The 21934-nt window shown below is 41.8% G+C and overlaps 1 protein-coding gene across 1 annotated transcript in view; it reads left to right on the forward strand.

The window, feature by feature from the left end:
• Cntnap2 (contactin associated protein 2) overlaps nucleotides 1-21732 on the forward strand; it is a 1578963-nt gene extending 1557231 nt beyond the window's left edge. The window contains exons 15-16 of the mRNA XM_052721500.1: nucleotides 13065-13145; nucleotides 15992-21732. Of these exons, the coding sequence (XP_052577460.1) occupies nucleotides 13065-13145; nucleotides 15992-16191 (281 nt within the window). The 3' untranslated portion in view covers nucleotides 16192-21732. The remainder of the gene's footprint in view (nucleotides 1-13064; nucleotides 13146-15991) is intronic.
• Nucleotides 21733-21934: the final 202 nt, after the last annotated feature.

Here is a 21934-nt window from a genome sequence, read left to right on the forward strand (position 1 = left end):
AGCTGCTACAGCCAATTAAATGTTTTTCACACTTTGTTGACATGAAGATGAGGAGCTGTGATAGAACCCCATGGCTTATACTAGGTGCTTATCATGTTATCTTTATAATGAGGTGAGCCCGAACCAGGGAGGAATCTGTAGAAAGCATCAGGCTGACACTTTAGAAGCCCAGGCTAATTTGTTTCCCAGAGTCCTCTTTGATGGCCACTAACCATTCTGCCTAGCAACAAGCACAGACAGTTAATTGTCCTTTGAAATCGACAGTTAGTTCAAAAAGAAAACATTTCAAAAGATGTTTTAAAAATATGTTTAAAAAATAAACAGATATATATTTAGTACAGGGGTTTTTTCATTCAGGTTTTTTTTTAAGTCGGTTTTTGGGAGAAGAAAAGACATTGGCTTGGAATTCAAAATATATAAAATGCATCATATAAAGTTTCACTGATGCAGCTGAAGAGTATTTCAAAACCCAGGACCCAGCTGCATTGATAAAAGACTAATATGTGTGCAGACTTGATTTTGAAAGGCACTCTAGGTTTGCCCATCTCCCTAGCCCATCTGTAGTAGAGGCAAATCAGCCAGCAGTCTTCAATCTGGCCCTACTCCAGTGTTCTCAGGAACCCTCCTGCTTCTGGAAGTTTAGGGATTAGAATAAAGGTCACTTTCATATTTTCATGAGATAATAATCATAACACAAACACAAACATGGTCTATTCACAAGGAGGGCTGGATCCAATGTCTCGAACTATAAACACTATCACCTGCAATTTGAGGTTTCGAATTACAACAGAAGAGTTAACTGTTTTAAAAGCACATTCTGCTATCCACTCAACTCTTTCAAAAGACACACAGCAATAACAAGACAGCCCAGCCACCTCCAAAAGAGCCATCTCTGTACTCAAATTATGGCCTCTGAATTTACTAGAATTTTGCACTAAAGGGAAGTCTGAGGAGACCCTTAGCTGATTCCTAAGCTACTGCCATGTACCTACACATCCTCACAAAGGATTTGTAGATTTTATCTGATAGAAGTGATTTTTCGCTGAGTGCCAAGCCAGGAATTCCAGACATCCACAGTCTCCTCTGATACTTGAATAATTTACGTAGATGTGTTTCTCAACAGAAGTGTGAGGAAGTGTAAGGACACAGTTCCTCCTAAGACTTTCATCTTATAAACTACACCTATCCTTGTTGTCTGGGGAAAGCTGAAATGCATCAGAGAATGTCCTTGAACTATGCATTTGGAGTTTACTCACTGTGACTGGCCACAGTTTCCTTCATCCCCTTCACACTCTCCTTAAAAGCTGAGACCAACTCCACAGCCTGCAGACAGCCCTGGCTTCTTAAGGCTGCTTCCCTGATATAAAAACCCCAAGTTTTTTTCAGCGGAGCCTTCCTTACAAGTGATTTGCTCACAAGGCTTGCGAATCTGCAGATCTGTGACCAGGTATCTAATAAAACCATTGACAGGTTACTCTGAAGCATTCGGAGACTACACATACCATAATATGCCCATAAGGCCTAGAATTTCTACTCGGCGCTGAGCTGGGAGCTCTAACACTGTGCAACCCTGCCTTTTGCAAAGCCCAGCCACAAGGAGGCAAGAATCCTTTGCAAAAAACAAATCCGTAACTTCCAGGAAAACTACAGCCCAGGATTTAAAAAGGGGAAAAAAAAAAAATGTTCTTTCTCACAGACACTTTGAAATGCATCAAGATCCTAAGCACACAATTGTGCCAAGATTTTTCCCCCCTTGAAACACTTCCTTCACAGATGTGAGGTATCTGTGGTGATTAACCTTCATTGTTAAATTGGATTGGACTGGATTAAGAAGCACCTAGGAGACTAGGAAAGCATGACTTCCGGCATGTCTGTGCAGGCATTTCCAGAGAGAATGCACTAAGAGGGGAAGACATGCCCACAAGAATCTGGCTAACACTACCCTATAAACTGAGGGCAGCCTAGAAGGAATCCAAGGAGGAGGAAGAGAGAGCCTGCTGCACAGGGGCATTCTGTCTCCCTCTCCTCCCTTTCCCCATCTCTCTCTCTCTCTCCCTCTCTCCTTCCTGGCCACCATGAGTCTACCTTCTCTTTTCCCTCTCCCCCTCTCTCTCCCTCTCCCTCCCTCTCCTGTTCCCCCCCTCCTTCTCTTTTCCAGTCCACCATGAGTTAAGCTGTTCTTCTCCCTCTCCCTCCCTCTCTCCCTCCCTTTCTCTCTCTCTCTCTCTCTCTCTCTCTCTCTCTCTCTCTCTCTCTCTCTCTCTCTCTCTCTCTCTCTTTCCCCCCTCTCCCTCCCTCCCCACCTCTAACCTTCCTCCCCTCCCTCCCCCTTCCAGGCCACCATGAGTTAAGCTGCTCCTCTGCACCAGATGCTCGCACAGGGAGAACTGAACCATTTTTAAAGAGCCCAGATAAATCCTTGTTTGTGTCAGCCCTGCCACTGTCCCAGCAGGGAAACCCTGAAGAGCACAGTGTCTAAGGACAGACCTAGGGTAAATGCTTAGTAATTCTTCACCTGCGTTTTCTTAAACTGTTTTAATATGCACTAGAATAGACTTTACACCCTAAGTTCAAAGCACTGAAAACTCATAATGAGATATTCGAGCAGTGTCCCTTTTATGACTTCCACACCAATAAACAGAAATCAAGCTAAAGAAATGGAGTAGTGGGAGACGGGCCCCACGGGGACACGCCAGCATGCAGGTCGTTAAGAGACACAAATGTGACGGGGTAGGGTGCAAAGCTCTCAGAAGGAATTATTTCAGTTCCCTCTTAGGCGTATTAAATGAATACAAAGATACACATCTCAGCTGGAGGTAGGAACCACCATCACTGGGGGTCTCGATTAAAGTTGGGGAACTGTGTATTCAAGCACTCTAGGAGCCTGTTAGAAATGCAGAGCCCCAGGCCTGGCCATGAGTATGCTATCAGAATCTGAATTTTAACAAGATCTTCGGGGATTTGCAGGCATCTCCCCGTTGGAAAGCTTTAAACCAGAGCACTCTACAATCAATTGCTCTCCCCTAGGGTGCATCAAGGGCTGAAGAGGGACAGTAATGTCCCAAGGCATCAGAACACCTCAGTTATACCCAGTCACATTGCATGTAGAGGCTTTTCAGGCTGACCCCCAGGGCCTGATTTTCATAGGATGAAAAAGCACCTCACAGGGGCTCCTGTTACCATGGAACACAATCCGTAAGCTGCATGGCACAAAGGACGCTCTCCCTCAGACAGGAGTTGAGAAGGTACTTCCCGGATTTAGCACATTTCCCCAGACTTGGGCTTCTTCGTGCTGACTCTCCCTGTGACAGGTAGGAAAAGAAGTAATGACAAACTGCAGGAAGGTGACAGTCACTAAGGAAAGTCCCGCCCCACTGTTGACACAGAAACCACAGCTCTCACCATACAGGGAAGCCATTTTAAGTGACAATGGTCCAGAAACACAGATCCAGGTTGGCCCAAATTCCATGTTCCAACATGGAAGCAGTTTCATGCAGTTTTATAGTTTTACAGAACAAAGAAAGTCGTAAATCAAGGCAAGTTTAAAATGCGTTGGTGGGCACATCAGAGAGGCAGGGACAGTGAGATGGGGGAGCTCTTCTATGGGCTTCAGGGGCTGTCTGATGACAGCCTTAACTTTGGGGTTGGTGGAAGCTAGTGATCTGCTAAATTAATAGATCCAAAGGTTTTTATCGGTTAGTCACAAGGTTTTATTTGCCACACAGAGGTGGGCAAAGAACAGATGGATAGTTGTTCTAGAAGGCTATACATAGCCCAAGACAGGTAATTAGCTTCTGGACCTGCAACATTTCAGTCTCTTCCACAGTGCTGGGATTCTAATCAGTCAATCATCTTGGCAGACACAGCTTCTTTTCAGGAGGTTTTGTTCACACCACATAGCACCACAGGGCCTCGTTCTGAGGCTCTGACCTAGACGGTCAAGCCTTGTTCAAGAGCTACAGTAACAAGCTTGGATTAGAGTCAAGAAAGCATCTGCTTCTAGAGACTTCTAGGCTCGTGTGTCCTGGAACAAATAATTGGACCAGGGACACATGGAAATAGTCTGTTAAGAATGAGAAAGGTACCCCTCAAAAGTGAAGAGATCTCAAAAGCTTCAGTCTTGAGCATCATGACCCCTATGGAACACTTACATAGCACTAACCGCCCCCCACACTTGGAAGGTTTGCCCCCTTAAACAGCATGCTCTGATCTTTCTTGTAGCACTGGTGAGAGTGATGTCCAACTGGCATCTATTATATATGCTAAACTTGATATCGCTCTCTCTCTGCTTATTACCACCCTAAGATTCCTAGAAGGCACCCTAAATCAGGAGACTAAAGGTGGCTTGAGCAACTATTGGCCACACAGCTCTGGGCTAATCGCCACCCACTCTGGGTATTCACCTACTCTGATACAGACAGAGGTTGAGAGACTATGAGTCTCTAAAATCCAAGTATAAGAGTAACAATGTGTATCCACACATGTCCACAATAGTATCTAACAGTAACTATGAGGGTTGATTTATAATCAGTTGTACATGGAAGGAGGAAATACAATAACGTTTATTGCTCATTCAGTCCTTTGGTATAGAGGTAGGGATTTTTTTTTTTAAATAATTAGGACATATAGCAGGCTACAAGTTCGTTTATTCTGTTTTCACCTAATTAACCTCTTTTCCTCATGGGAACTTAGTCAAACAAGTGACCTGCATTTCTGCTCTCCTGTATAAAGCTTGTAGTGTGCAGCTTAACTGTCAAGTCGGAAGACAAAAATTCAAAAATCTCTTCCTCATATAAAATGGGAAATTCTGGCTAGCTGGCATTCATTAGAAACTGAAAGTGGAAAATAAATACCCAGAATCCCCTAGGCAAGGCCACGTATTATTCTGTCTGCAAAAGCCTGCTGAGCCTGAGTCTCAACGGGAGAACAGTGGTATCCTCTTTCAAAGGAAGCAAGACTGCTTAAGTCTTCAGCATCTTTATCAATAGCCATTTGTTTTCTTATCTATTTTCAAAAGATAGTCAATAGTGAGTAAATTAATTGAGAAACATCACTTTCTGCTATAGAACTCAGGTTCAAAAAAAGAAGAAATGAAACAAAGAAGCAGAGAAAAACAAGAAGAAACACACACACACACACTCATTCTATCTCAGGCGCTGCCTTGAAATAAGACTGCAATTTAAATTAAATTATAATTAATAGCAGCAGTTTTGTTGAAGTGCCTCAGATCATCACTTTCAATGCTGAAGCTCCAGTCGTTTCCATGGAGACATTTTCTCTATGTGATGTCAAATCCAGTCTTTTTTCCCCCCTTTTAGACTCTGACATACGACAACCTGAAGCTTTTAGTGCCTTTCATTTGGGGGAGTTTTATGTTAAATAGTTACTTTTACATGCAGTTAAATGTGGTTTTTGTGCAATTTGTTTCTGAGCCTGAAGTCTACAAGTTTTCATAATTGAAACATTAAATAAGAACTAGAATCCCTGGAATTATCTTTGTCTTATTCCTCATTCTCTCCTCGCTGCCCTAGACAGATGAGAAACTGGAGAAAAGAATTCAAATATGTTTTTCAATATTCTGTTTTTCCAAGTGCATTTTAAAGTCAGTTTCTGGTTTCAATGCTTGTCTTGAAACTTTTTATTAATTTTTCCTAGTTTAGAAATGCAATCAAAAACTATATTGCGACAGTGGAGTTTCAAAACACAGTTACCTCTGTTCTTAGTTTTGCCATGGCCATGACCATTTTCTTTGTGTCATTTTGATTCTTTAGGGGTGTTATCAGCTACCAAGAGACTGGGGGCGGGGTTCTGATTTGCAGCGTCAGTTGAGGTTTCTTAGAGTTGACCCCTTACTGCCATTGTGTGGGATTTCCCTTTGTCAGATAAATGTCTCTCATGCTCTGTTTTTGAGATAGAAAAACACACACACACACACACACACACACACACACACACACACACACGCATGCAGACCCTTTAGTTTTAATGTACGTGAGTGGTTTGCCTACATGCATGCAGTCTATGTATCACTTGTATGCCTGGTGTCCATAGGGGCAGAAGAGGGCATTGATCTATGAGTATAACACTAGAACGAGCAAACAAAAAGATTGTAAGCAGGAGAGATGCACAGAGATGCACACACATATGTGAGAAAGTAAATCCGAGCAGGGATGGCTCTTTGCCTGGTGGTTGTCATCACATGGTGGTTGTTTTGTGCTCTGTGACTAGATCCCTGGCATAAACAACTCAAGGAAGGAAGAGTTCTTTTGCTCACCATTTCAGAGGTGTTATTCCAACACGGTGGGGAGCCTTTGGCACAGCAAAGCAGCTCACAGCATGACGGCCAGGAAGTAAGAACAGGCACAGGAAGGATCCAGGGACAACATGTCTCCAAGGATCCAAAAGCAATGGCCTATTTCCTCCAGCTAGAGTCCCACCTCCTAAAGTTTCCAGAACCTCCCCAAAAAGGACCACTCTCCAACAGAAGAATGTTTTAGGGGGACACTTCCTATGTTCTGTCATTTGGGGCTCCAGGAGTAATGCATTGAGTATAGTCTGTACTTGCAGGATGCAAGTCTGCCCCTAAGATTCAATAGCAACTCTTTATTTTATCACTCCAAATTTGGATTTACTCATACAATTTCCCAAGATATAGACTCCTTGATATTTCAGCACCTCTAAAATTGTTTGGCTCTCCCAGGGAGCTGGAAGGAGGGAGGGGCGAGGGGGGCACAGCCTGAATATCAGCTGACCAGAGCACATGTCATGAATGAGCTTTGTCATCCACATCCCAGGCTTGTATCTTGGTCACTGCATTTCTCTCACATTCCAAAAGGATGTTGGGGGAAAGAACAGTAACAAAGAAATACATCTACCAAAGTAGCATTTGCTGTGATTGCCAGGATAAAATAGCTTTGCCACAGGGAGTGGGCATTCACATGCTTTGGAATAACCAGGCTTAAGTTAAAAATAAAGCCATAAAAGCAGGGATGTTCATGAAAGGAAAGAGGAATAAAAAAGAACTATGCATGTCCTTGATTTTGTAAGAGTTTTTAATGGCCTGAAGGGTTTCCATTAATTGGTTTCTAACAACAACCAAGGTCTAGTAAATGTGGCATCTTTAATATGTTTTCTGTATTTAATATATTCATTTCCACTGTTTGTGAGAGAGGAAGAATAAAACTGTTGCATTGCTTTAAGGCTTTAGCTGACAGTGGGCAGCTGAGTTTTTAAATTATATCTTCATTGAAGATTTATTGAAGGGTGTCTTAGTTATGGTTTCTGTTCCTGTGATGAAACACCATGACCAAAAGCAACTTGGGGAGGAAAGGGTTTATTTCACTCACAGTTCCATATAACAGTTCATCATCAAAAGCAGTGGGGCAGGAACTCAAGCAGGGCAGGAACCTGGAGGCAGGAGCTGACGCAGAGGTCATGGAGGGGTGCTGCTTACTAGCTTGTTCATCATGGCTTGTTCAGCCTAGTTTCTTTTAGAATCCAGGACCACCAGCCCAGGGATGGCACCACCTACAATGGGCTGGGCTATCTCCTGTCAATCACTAATTAAGAAAATGCCCTATAGGCTTATCTATAGTCCAATCTTATAGAGGCATGTTCTTAAATGAGGCTCCCTCCTCTCTGATGACTTTAGCTTGTGTCAAGTTGACATAAAACTATCCAGCACAAAGAGGCTCCATGGATGTTTGAACAACCCTTCACAGACTGATTTTAATTATGCTCATTGATGAATATGCATTTAGCCCTCCCTTACCGTACCACATTGTTATTCATCAGAATAGAACTTTTAACTGAGATTTGTCCCTTCCTTTAAGATGACAACTACCACATAAGAAGTGATAAGATGTTGGCAAGAAGGTGCAGAGGACAAAATACTTCTCTACACTCATGAGGACCAGAGTTTAATCACTAAACCCACATTTTAAAAAAAAATGGTATATGATTGTGATTCCAGCCCTGGGGAGGCAGAGACAAGTAGATTCTAGCTCACTGGCTAGCTAATCCCAGTTTTGGGTCTATGAGAGACTCTATCTCAAAAAGATTAAAAAAAAAAAGATTAAAAGAAAGTGTATAGTGCCTTAAGAATAGCATTCATAATTGTCCTCTGGCCTCAAAATACATGTACACACACATGAATGCACACATGAACACACATGAAAAAAGATTTTAAAAAAAGAAATAATAAGAATGAAGACTATAACTATTGAAAAGGGGCCTGGCCACTTAATTGGAAATAGGTACCTTCCTTCAAGAAAGAGGTAAAATTTGATGGGAAAAGAGAAGAAAGATAAACCAGATATCCAGACAGGGAGTGTTCTCTGATGAGCTGGCCTGAAGCAATAAGAATCCATTACATTCAGAATATTTAGTTGGAAAAGTAGTCTCACGGGGGAAGAAGCAGGAGAGAAATCCTATGCGCATGAGGCCTTCACAAGACCAAGAAATTCAGATTCATCTCAGTGGCAATCCTGGGAGGCGTCAAGTGTTCTCTGACTCTTGCCATTCTCCTGAGTCAGCACATGTCTCTTCCCCAGCCAGAACTCCCAGCACCATTTATGGCTGTAACATCAAAGGAACTGGACAAGGGTTGGCATGTTGGTCACTGATAGAGTACTTGCCTGGCCTGCACACGGACCTGGGTTCCCCTCAGCACTGGAGGGGGAGAAAATGAGAAGAGGCCACCAATATATTTAAGCAGCTGTGATTTGGGGCACTTTTGAGGCCAAGGACACAACACCACAAGCTAGGCTTTCAAGCAGAAAGAAATTTTGCCATGGTTCATCTGCCACGTTGTAAATTATATCACACTACAAATTCCTAAAGTGGATAGCATTTTATTAGAGCCATGCAGGCAGAAAGCAACCATCCTATAACATCAAGAACGTTGTCACAGTAGGCTGATAACAAAACTGCTTGCAATTTTTGTTACACAAAAATGCAATAAAAAAAATTAAATCAAGTCTAAGAGAAAAAGAACTAAATCATATGCCGGGGCCATGGGAAATCCCATATTTGTCCACACATTTCTAAGGGGATGTTTAATGTGTTTTGGAAGTTCATATTGTATAAAGAAAGTCAGAAGTTTTGTGTTTGTTAGAAGACAAGAAATACGATTTGCTCCAAGTCTCCAAATGTTTAGAAGAAAGGCCCACCTGAGAGTCCTGTAGGTGCAGCAAGCTCAGTATTTCCATCATAGATTTTTTTTCTTCATCCCCTAAAAGGGTCCTCCTGTCATGGTTCTAACCCATACTCAACCATCTAAAAAACTGGGGCTTTTAAACAACTCTCCTGCCTGGATCTTCCTAGTTTTCAAAGGGCTCAAAAGTGGGAGGATTAATTCTTTTGGAATTAACTTGGGTTTAATTCTAGTCAGGCTAGAGATGGACCAAGCAGCATATGGAGAAGAGTAATTACAACATCCAAAGGCCTGAAGATGTAAAAGATGGACAGTGATGGTCTAAACTTCATCCTTCAAAAATGGCCGAGTCAGGGAATGAACCAAATCTTGCTGTGCCTTATGGTCGTATGAGCTGCATGACACACAGTGTAGAAACCACAAAGCAAACTCAAACAAGTCACCAGAACTGGGGACGCTCATGATTGAAACCACATCCACGTTTTAATTAGCATTTTCACTGTATAAAAAAAGTCTGCCGTGGCACATGTAATTAGACCACCAGGGACAGGAAATTCTCATTACTACACATCTTGCCCATCTTATTGTTCACTGTACATACTCAGAATGGAGACTGACACAGTGAAGATCTTCTACCAAGATTTAGTACATGAATAAATGTGCCGTTTCTACTGAGGAATAATTATCTGAAAAAGAAGACCCAGATATAAAGAAGAAATCCAATGGATATTTTTCTATTGTTTTTATGTAAACTGGCTTTAGTCACATAAGATAATTTTGTGACCAAATTAATATCAAATGAGTATTGGTTGTTTTTGTTGCTGTGATTAAATGCCATGACTTTTGGAAGGATGCCATGTCCTTGTGAGGCTTAATTCTGGAAACTTGGGGTTGAGAAGGAAATGAAAAAAGAACAGACACACAAATGTATGCAGAAAAGCTGGGGTCAGGTGGGTCCTGCTCACTCTGATGGAGTGGCACCAGCTGTACCATAACCGAGAACGCCAACATATTATACACAGCACAGGAGGAGAAACGAGTTAGTCCGGGAAGAAAGTGTCCGCAGGTTTGCAGACTCAGACTCTAAATATCCAGAAGGAGAAAGCTGTGGTTGCCAGTTTATGTACAAATTGCCAACATCTCTACTGAACCAGAGAAAGGCTTTGCCACTCTGCCATCCCTCTGGGCCTGTCCCAGGAAGAAGGCTTTGTCATTTTCCCACAGATCGGAGGCATTGGTCCTTGACATGGTCATGCACTTGTCAACAATACACACTCAGGGCTTCATTTAGTCTTTATACATTCACTGGAGGTTTCCTCTGATCCCCATAAAAGAGTTTATTTTGTCATACAGTTCCAGAAGGAGAGTCCAGAATAGCAGGCTGACAGACCAGGAAGCTGGGAAATCACATCTTCAACTGTGCATAGGAAGTAGAGAGAGGGGAAGTGGAGTGAAGCTCTAAACTCCTAAAGCCCACACCTGAGATGTATGGTGCATTCTTCCAACCAGGCTTCATGTTCTAAGAGTCACATAACCTCCCCCAAACAGCACCACTGACTGGGGACCAAGTGACCAAATACTTGAGCCTACGGGGCACATTTTTCATTCAGACCCACCAGAGTGAAAAGCCCATAAGTGACTGACCTTTGCTTTCTGGGTTGGCATTTGAAATCTTAAATCAATGCTATCTAGCTCAGAAAAGGTAGAAGAGGTGGGAGGAAGAACCATTAGGGAAAGAAGCAAAGTGTGCTGTCTTCCTGTTTCCCAAGATATCTAGACTTAGAATTGGGCCAGTTAATGCAAGAAAATTACATCAAAGGCACCATTTGCATCCACAATTAAAGACTTGGGAGAGTGTGGATAATCTGGAGATAAATTTTCTTTCACTCATATGCTTGTCAGAGTTCATGGCTATAAGCAGTCAACAGGGTTAAATCGCTCTGTTGGTTGAAAAGATCAGTAATGTACAAATCCAAGAGAGAATAATTTCTCTGGTCCTGGGTAAACGCGCCAAGTCTGGGCCCAGGGATATGGCTCAGTGGGTAAAGCCACTTGTTACCGAGACTGACGAGCACAGTTCAATCATTGGTGCCCGCACAGTAGGAGAGGAGCAACTCCTCCACCCGTGCCCCTTGGCATGCTCGTGCCCACACATGTACACACACATGCAAAAGAAATGAAAATGAAATTTTAAATTTTAAATGAAGTCAAAGAGAGAAAAAACTAAATCACACACTCTGGTTAAAAATGTGAAATCCCGAGCCAGGCGGCAGTGGTGCACACCTTTAATCCCAGCACTCGGGAGGCAGAGCCAGGTGGATCTCTGAGTTCGAGGCTAGCCTGGGCTACAGAATGAGCTCCAGGATAGGTGAAACACTATACAGAGAAACCCTGTCTCGAAAAACAAACAAACAAAAAAGTGAAATCCTGCATTTGGCCCACTCATGTCTAAGGAGATAAGGAAGGGCTCTGACTGTTTTTGTCACGACCCTGGAGATTCTTAGGTATCTATAGCCAGGGATGAATTAGCCTTAGGAACCAAGGCCCTAGCAAGGTTCTACCTGAATCATAACACAGCTTCTGTTTAGTTATACCAAGTACAGACCTTGGAAATGTCTCTCCCAGTGACTTGGTGCCATCCAGCAGGCTGCAGTCTGCTTTAAACTCTGGTTCTCTGCTCCATCTGCTGGAGGAAAAGTTACTTCCTCTATTGGGGAGATTTGCTTGAACTTCTCAAAGGAAGGTCCTACCACTGCAAATCTGTTTGTGGGCTGGAATGGTCTGGGGACACAGCTCAGTGGCAGAACCTGGCCTGGCAGATGCAAGGCCACAGGTTTGTTCCCAGCCCTGCCAGAAAGAAAATCCACCTGTGGAGGTGAATCTGCTTATTTGGATTACTTGCTATAGATGGTCTACTGACCTAAGAAAGGTTTCAGAATCTATTTGCCTTTGCAGCGCTAAGTGGAATTCATCTTAGAGACACATCTAAATTTGACACAACTGCTCTTAATATTTTTTGAACAAGGAAAGAAATAGAAAATTAAGCTATTAACATTCTTCTCAACACTTCTGAACTTTAAGCCCTTTACATATTCCTGAAGGGTCTAGTGTTTTATTAAAGCCTTGCTAAATATTAAAGAAGCAATTACTTTTAAACTAATAGTCTGTGCTGTGAAAACCTCATCAGCATATAAACCCCAAACCAGCAGTAGTGTGTGAATAAAAGCAAGTAGGAGACAGATTTCAGCAGAACACAAACAAACACCCTGCTCTGTGTCCGTAGGTCCTGCAGGTATGGATTCAAAGGACTGAAGATCAAAAACTAGTCTCTCTTCACATGGTCTGAACTAAATGCAGATAGACTTTTCCCTTCATCATTATTCTCCAGTGTTAACCAAAGCCACTCCAGTGTTTATTCAAGTCCATGGGATATGATTAGCAATTTAGAGACTAATTTAAATCATACAGGAAGATTATGAAGGTCATATGCTCCCTAGTTACATACAAGGCTTGAGTGTCTATGGACTCAACGTTCCGAAACCAACCCCTTTTAGGATAACTATTACTTTTAGGATAACTTTACTTTTAGGATAACTTTACTTTTAGGATAACTATTCTAAAAGTAGACTTGTCAGCAGGGCGGGGACAGGCTGGCTCAGAACATTCTAAGATTCTCCAACGTTCCCCTCAATCAAGCCATAGCATTGGAACTTGCACAAAGAGAAATAGTGAAATCAGGGACAGGGGTGTCTGGAATTTTCATGGGAGACAATAATAAGGTTGGGTCCATCTGTGGTGGAAATTTCATTTGTAAAAATGAGAAGTGTCTAAGAGTTATATGAGAAAATAAATATGAAATTATTTGGTGCATTTGACTCTTCCACTTCATTCTTTATTTCCTTCTCTACAGCCAGTGCAGATTTCCCATATAACCCAGGACAAGGACAAGCCATAAGAAATGGAGTCAACAGAAACTCAGCCATCATTGGAGGTATGGGAGACGTATAACAGACTTTCTAGCAGCTACTCACCTGGGAAAAGTAATGACTTAAAAAAAATGGGGCTGGAGAGATGGCTAAGCAGTTAAGAGTAAATACTGCTTTTCCAAATGGACCCAAGTTCAGTTCCCAGAACCCACAGAAGGCTGCTCACAACTGCCTGTAACTCCAGCTCCAGGGAACCCTCCATAGGCATCCACATACATGTGCGCATACTCTCACACACAGACATATACACATATGCATAAATAAAATACATTAAAATACATTCAAAAGGGTAGTTCAGTGACATTATTCCAAGTTCAAGTATAATCTCATGAAGGTCCTATCCTTACCGGTTTTGGCTTTTGGGTTTTGTTTTGTTTTGTTTTAAGATAAACTCAACATATCATATGCACCTATACATGAAACAGGTCAGTGACTTTTTGGCAAGTTCATACACCCATATCCACCACTGTAACATATAGAACACATCATCCTAAAAATACCTCCTCTCAGCTACTCTTGTAATCCCTTTCTTTAAATCCTCACCTATTTTGTTTGCTCCTCCAGGGTTTCATAACTGGTATAAAATTTGCTGTGCTTTCATTCATTCAGCGTAATGTTTTTTATATCTGTCCACACAGTTTCGCTTGCCAATAGCATTTATTTCTCCTGCCAAGTTGTATTTCATTGAATGGATATGCCATCATTTGTTTTCTCCACTTACCCATTGCTAGATTGCTGTCTTGTCTCCAGATTCGAGTTATTATGAGTAAAGCTGCACACACCTTAATAATGTTGCACACATCTTAGGTAGACTTAAGTATCCATTTCTCTTTGATTATTCCTATAAATGCAATCACTAAGATATTAAAGAAGGTAGATATTTAACTTTGTAAGTCATTGCCATGAAGCTTTCCAAAATGACCCAACCACCTTACAGTCCCATGATCAATATCTAAGGAGTCAGTTGTTCCACAACCTCTTGGTGCTGTCCGCCTTCTTAGCCACTCTGGTAGGTGAGTTTGGGCATCACTGTACTTTTTGATGTGCGATTATCTCATCACTAGTGATGCTGAGTGTCTTTTCAGTGGTTATTGTCTTGTGTAAATATTTTGTGAGGTGTCTTGAAATCCTTCTCCACCTCCTTAATCAATCATTTGGTTTCTTGCTATTGATTTGAAAACGTTTGTATTCTGGATGCAAAACCTTTATCAGACACAGATAAATATATTTTTCCCAATCTACAGCTTATTAACAAACCTGACTCCATGTTGTCCAGGTCTTGTACATTCTTATTGATTTTCTGTTTAATGGTTCTGTCAATTACAAAGCAGAAGAGGGCCAAAGTCTGTGGTTTGTAACAGTAACAGTAACAGCTGTGGTTACGGATTGGTCTAATTTTTCCTCTGGTTTTGTCAGTTTTCACTTTGCTGTTTTGTAGTTCAATCAGATGGACACACATTTGGAGTTCTTATATCTTCTTAGATTGAATATTTTATCATTGCGAATTTTTCCTTATTCCTCTGGTACGCATCCCTTTTGCCTCCCTTAGTCAGTCTTGGTTATTAGTGATTGGTCTGCACAGGTCCTCCCTCAGTCTTGGTTATTAGTGATTGGTCTGCACAGGTCCTCCCTCAGTCTTGGGTATTAGTGATTGGTCTGCACAGGTCCTCCCTCAGTCTTGGGTATTAGTGATTGGTCTGCACAGGTCCTCCCTCAGTCTTGGTTATTAGTGATTGGTCTGCACAGGTCCTCCCTCAGTCTTGGGTATTAGTGATTGGTCTGCACAGGTCCTCCCTCAGTCTTGGGTATTAGTGATTGGTCTGCACAGGTCCTCCCTCAGTCTTGGGTATTAGTGATTGGTCTACACAGGTCCTCCCTCAGTCTTGGGTATTAGTGATTGGTCTACACAGGTCCTCCCTCAGTCTTGGTTATTAGTGATTGGTCTGCATAGGTCCTTCCTCAGTCTTGGTTATTAGTGATTGGTCTACACAGGTCCCCCTGTGCTCACTCTGTTTTCTCTGCCATTTCTACTCAAGTTGATTCTTCTCCTTGTAGGAGAAAAAAAAATTTTTGTTCTTTGCGTGTTTGGTCATTTTTGTATTGGCTGCTAGATATTATTAACATGACTGAGTTTGGGGGTTTAATTGTCTTCTTATTTTGAGTGCTAAGATTGCTTACAGTACTTACAACTGGATATCTTTGAATCATGTTAAGCTTTTGCAGGGCAAATCTCGACAGACCTTTCACTCCCTTAAAAGCACACCTTTAGCAAGACCCTTCACAGTCTGAACTGAATGCCTGTAGTTATTTCCCGTTAGAACTTGATCGTCTTCCAGCCCTGTGTGAGCTCTGGAAATTGTTTATTGTGCCTCTTGGCTCTGTGGAAGGTCATGCACATATTAGTATTCAGCTGGAGGTTCAGCAACTTCACAGATTAGTAGATCCATCTGTGCAGCGCACATGTGCTGGCCTGAAGCCCCGCCCTCAGTTCAAGAAGTCCACTGGGTTCTCCTGGTTCTTTCTGGAGAGCAGTGTGGACAGTCAAAAAACTGGGCAAAGTGTGGGAATTCATTATTTCGGACTCTTTCCTCAGGCATCATGCGTCTGATTTACCTATTATCCACCGTCTGAAAGCCTATGCATCTTATATTTTATCTAGTGTTTTAGTTACTTTGGGTGAGAGGACAAGTTGCCTTCTGGAAAGCAGAAGCCATGTGTCACTTCCACTGTCCTCATGACTGTCACTGTTTTCTGTGGGAAAGAGTCACATCCCAGGGAGCTGGGATGCAGTGATGAGATGGGCATGTGTGCAAGGCTTGTTTAACTTCTGGTTCTTATCTGGTCTCCCCAGGGGTCATCGCTGTGGTGATTTTCACCATCCTCTGCACCCTGGTATTCCTCATCCGGTACATGTTCCGTCACAAGGGCACCTACCACACCAACGAGGCCAAGGGAGCCGAGTCAGCAGAGAGCGCAGATGCTGCCATCATGAACAACGACCCCAACTTCACAGAGACCATTGACGAGAGCAAGAAGGAATGGCTCATTTGAGGGGCGGCTCTTTAGCCACGGGATAGGGAGGGGGGAGTCAAGGGAGGAGGGGGAGGGACAAGAGCACCCTGTGTCATACCCCTGAGCACACGCTTACAGTATCAGCACAAGCTGGGGAAGGCAAACAGCCCAATATTCTTAAGACTGATGGCCACACAAAAATATACTTTTTAATATTTCTTTATAGCTGACTTCCCCCTTCTGTATCAAGACAAAATAATACGAAAATGCTTTTAGAGTTTAAGCAACAGTTGGAATTTGTAGGTAATATCTGTCTTATTTTGTGTGTGTTTAGAGGTATTCTAAAAACCCGTGGTAACAGGGCAAGTTTTTTACATTTTTAAGAGCCCTTAGAATGTGGATATTTTTTTCTCAAGAAAAACTGATACACATCCATACAGCTTATGACATTCTCTTCCTTTCGCATCTAGTCGACTTTTAATGAGCTGTTGTAGCAACTAGTCTGTGTCCAAATAATATTTCTTTTGGTGTCCCATAAAACGGAAATGAAAAAAAAAAATGGGCAAAGAGCCTGTTTGCCAGTCTTCAAAGACACCTCAATCTAGACCAGTTTTCGGCTGGTTCTGTCTGTCACCAGCCGGTGGAGGAAGAGTGAGTGGTTCCCGTCCTGCAGCAGTGTGACACAAGAGGAGACGAGCACCTGAGAATCTGGCAAAGCAAGGCATACTGGGTTTATTGCTCCTGTTTTCCATTGGCTTCCACATGACGGTGTTCCATGGATGTAGTCTTAGACCTATTTAATATCTGTAACTATCAGCTATAAAACCATGGTGAGCAACTGTTATAGGACTTCTCTGTTTTACCTTCAACAGATCGGATTGTATGTATATACGCGCCTCAGTGGGGAATTAGAGCCAGAGGGAATGTCTTCTTTGCTGTTTCTTTTATATTTATAACAAAAATATGGACACTTTCTAGTGAATGCATAAATTAGTGTGCTTTTTTTTTTATTTTGCTCTAAACTTCAAGTTTTTACACCGCTGTGATAAAATCCTAGCAGATAGTACCCTCTGGATTGCACAATACAATAAAGCCAAGTTACAACAGCTGTTACTTTGGAATCATGCGGGAAACACTGCCATGTTTTAAACCAACTCAATTGCAGAAACACTATCATGATATAGAGATCTGGGACAGCCACATCAGAGTCTGAAGTTACCACCAACTTGATCATCAATTACCACTTTTCTTCGAGAATACAATTGTCTAGTAAATTATACATCTTAGGGTTATCAGGAATCTTGGGCAATTTGCTCCAAAAATAACTGCTTGATTTTATGTAAAACAAAAAAAAATAGACTTTGTGTAAGTAATTGGGAGCAATTCTTCCTATTAGAGCATCCAAAAAGAATTTAACTAATTTATTTTTTTAATTACACAAAAGTTGTTTCTTGAATGGTTACCATTTATAATTGTAATATGTCGGGCCTCTTATACTTAAAAACCTCTTTTTAAAAATTTTGTAGGCTCCAACATTTTGAGGAATTAAACATGATAATTCCTTTTTCTGCTCTTAGAAGGACAGTGAGCTTAAAGTGGTATAGATGCTGCTCTTCTGATGGTCTGTCTCAGTGAGCTGCACGTTCTAGTTAGTTAGGATTTTATGCACACACTTTCAACGTTCTCCAAATACTTAAATTATTGGAGAATCTTAATTTCTTGAGTAATGGAAAAACCTTATCCCAAGCTGCTTATTGCTCCAACTTACAAAGACTCCAAAAGGAGGTAAGGGATGAGTTCATTCCCCCTCAAATCAAGGAATCAGAATAAAAGGGAATCCTGAGACCTCTTTTAATTGCAGGCAGACCTCAAACCAACCCATGAACACCCTTAACTGTCAAATCTTGCTTGTTCTTTTATAAAACATATTCAATGAAAAAGTATTTAATAGGATAAAATGTCAGAACAATGTTAACATTTACATTTGAGAGCAAAGGTCATTTTATTTCATCAAGATACCTGACCATGAAGCATTATTTTTCATATTTTCATATTTACCATTATGGCTTAGAAGTGTTTCTGATTTTTTAAAAAACTTATTTTACAGGTATTACTTTTGTACTTAACAAATAATGCCAAATGGAAATTTATTCTTTCTGGCATTTCTGAAGATAGCTATGTTCCTTATGCATTATCTCAGCACTTTTCTCCCCCAAATGATTAGCAAGCCAAACCATCGGGACAGTCTCCAGTATTAGAGTTCCCATCCAGCCCTTCTCTTTGCTCTTTCCTTTCCTTGCTCTTACCACAAAAGGCAAACACTAAGGTCCAACCCGTCTCACATATCCGCAAAGCTGGGGTGTTGAGTGACATTCTTATCAGTTAAGACACATGAAGATCGCTGACACAGTCTCTCCTAACTGCAATATGGCTGACAGACAGGACATACAAAGGTGGGTGAAGTAGTAACTAACTCGATTAGTTCCTAAATGAATCCTGAAGCCTTGACCTCTTCTTGGCATTAACACCCTTAACCAAAATCCCCACATCTGTGTACGACAGATATAGCCAGTATGTTCTGAATGGTAAATAATCACTTGTCTGAAGAAAAAGAAGCAATCTTATGTTCCAGTTCCCTCCCTTGACAGTTTGGCATGCCACTGCTTCAATAGTCATAATATAACCCAAATTTGCCTAACCCTAGACTATCTTTCACGCCCACTACCATCTCAGCATTTTATATCCAATACATTATCAACCAAGCATAGACTAATGGAAGCTCCTTCAAGCAATAAGACTATATAAACCAAACAAAACCCAAGACACTGTGCCAAAGGAATAAGATACACTGGTGCATGCCTGTAATCCCAGCATTTGAGAGACTGGGGCAGGAGGATAATGTGTTCAAGGTCAGCCTGGGCTACACAGCAAGATCTGTCTAGTCTGAGCTGCCTAGTGAAACCATTCTCCCAAAAAAAAAAAAAAAAAAGTTCTAAATAAATAAATGAAGCTTCAAAGAACATTGGTGGCTGACTGAGGCTTGTGCGTAAATGAACTTCCTCTGCATCTAAAACAAATATCTGCCTTTCTCAAGAAGCTAAGAGAGAAAGATGCTGGATGAATGTGAAATCAGTGGCATTCTCTCCTCCCAAAATAGCATATTCTCTGGAGCTCAGAGAAACTAAGTTAGGACATCAAAATTATTTCATGGTTGAATTTTCCCTGAGCCTTCTTAATATGTAAGAATGTATTTCTTCGTTGCTATCTGCCAACAGTTCAAAAATAGGAAGGTCTGTGAGGTTTTTTTAGTTGAAGATCTGGGAACTAGGATTTAGAGGACTTTTGTTAGAAATTTCCCTGCTGTCCCGCATGGGAAGAGAAGGCATCCCTCACCAAAGGAGCAGGAATTCAAAGGCATCAGAGAGAGTCCCGGCATGGCCAGTGAGTAGATCTTAACCCTGTTGTTGGACATCTTAGGAGAGTACCGGGTGCATCCTGGGAAGCAGGCACAAACGCCTTGTACACCTGAAGGTTCTGCAGAGAGAAGCCACCTGGTACCTGCTCCAACTGTCCCAGGGTTCAGGGAGTGTCAGAAGACACACTCACTTCTACAGTCCCATCTGTTCCCTTTGATCTCCACTTGTTACAATTTTCTCCTCTCCTGGCTGTACCTTTCTGTTCAGTAGAGAATGTTAACAGTCCTTTTACATCTCATGCTTCTAAACAATGCCTGATTTGAACTCTTTTTTTTTCCCCCTCTTTTCCTATGCTGTCAAGCACTTTTTTAAAAAAAGGCAACATTTACTAAGTTGAGTTTGACTTATCCAATAATAGTTTCTAAGTGCTCTTCCTGGTGAGCCACTGATCCTGAATTGAGAAACGGCAATCATGCAGCTCACTACTTTTTGGCTAAAAGAAAAGGGCATCTTTTTTAGATGATGTTTTAGTGAGTGTGACCCCCTGAGAGTCAGCTGGTAGATCTCAACATGTATATAGGCATGGCAACACACATCTACAATCTAGCATGTATCGCCAAGAAATCAGGAATTTAAGCCCAGCTTTGCCTACATAATGAGTTCAAAGCCAGCCTGGGCAGCATGAGACTCTCTCTGCATCAAAAGAGTAAGTCAGAAGAATCTCAGGCCATCAAGATGACTCAGCAGGTAAAAGTACTTTCCATGCAAAACTGGGGTAACTAAATTCAATCCACAGATCCTACAGTGGAAGGAAAGAGCTGACTCCCAAGAGTTGTCCTCTGTCCCCTACACCTCTAGACACTCGTGCGCGCGTGCACACACACACACACACACACACACACACACACACACACACACACACACATACACACACACACCATAAATAAAAATTATCAAGAATCCTCACCCTTTCTCCTTCCTAGACTTGCTATGTGACCCTGGCCATGCCCTTGAATTTCTGTCCATCCTTCTCCAGTGTTTGAAATGGAGCTGCTTTACCTGCTTTGAAAGACAATTATGAGCATGATGAATTCTTGACTGTACAACACTTTGAAGCCCAAATATAAATTCCAAGGTCAAAGGAACCTCATAAAAGACTGACTTGGCTTGTGGTTGTAAGCTGCATCTAAAAAGTACTGTACAAACAATGTAGCCATGCACACACATGGAAACTTAGGGGGCATTGTTGAATCACTGCTGAATTATAACTCAGAAAGACCTCTGGGCAGCTAGACTGTCAACATAGGAAAGTAGAACACAGTGGAAACCTAGAGAAATTGGAAATTTTATTGTAAATCACTGAATCCTCACCTGGGCATGACTTGTGGCTCACAGTGTACACATAGTCTCAGACAGCCAGTAAATGTAACTGGAATATAAATCAGCCACACACACACACACACACACACACACACACACACACACACACACACACTGCAGTCACCCTGCATGGCAATGTCAGAAACCCTAAAGAGTGTTTTTTTTTTTTTACCATAGTATTTTTTTCCCTATCATTTAGAATGGTCTGTATAACAAAAAAATCACTGTCAATAAAACAGAGAAATTATGTCCAAAAGTTGAGTAAAGACTGAAAGAAGGTAATAAAGATAAAAATGGGCACACATGTGTTCTCGTGCATACCCATTCACACGTTTCTGTTCCAGATGGAAATGTGCCGTAAGAACACGTCTGCTAAGATAGTTTGCCCCATTTCCCAGGCTCAGCTGACTCACTTGGGTGCTGGCTTCTGCAATGGCTGTGAAGGTGTGGCGGTTGCTCCAGAGTAGGCCAAGAAATTGTTCTCGATGTTGCCGACTCTCAGTTTTGCTTTGCCGGGTTCTTCTCACTTTGGAATTGAGCACGGGTGTCTGTGGAGATTAGCGCTGAGGAAGGCCCGGGCTGAGCATTCTTCTTGGGAGTCAATCAGGACTCCAGCCCTGTGAAACAACACCGAATTTCACTCTCTAAAAGCAACAGCATGTAAACTAGAATGAAAGAAGGAAATTATGTATGTATGCCTATTATTCTTTTGTGAATGTCTTTCATTTACCTAAAATTATATTAGAAACCAGATTGATAAATAAAAGATTCAAAATAGTTTTAATTATTCTAAAAGCAGTTCTTTGTGTCTGATACTCATTGGTTATTTTAGGATTAATTCCCAGCCTTCTGCAAATGAGCAAAAGTAGATGTCTACCGAGAATATGACTGGCCTGAAGGCTGTGGAGAAGTAGACAGTCCTCAAAGGTAGGTCTTATCTGGATCCATGGTTAACCTTCCCTTGAAGGTATACCCGCCCCTAACAT

This window comes from Peromyscus californicus, unplaced genomic scaffold, assembly GCF_007827085.1.
Source record: "Peromyscus californicus insignis strain IS unplaced genomic scaffold, ASM782708v3 Scaffold_6__1_contigs__length_162567912, whole genome shotgun sequence".
NCBI classification, from domain to species: domain Eukaryota; kingdom Metazoa; phylum Chordata; class Mammalia; order Rodentia; family Cricetidae; genus Peromyscus; species Peromyscus californicus.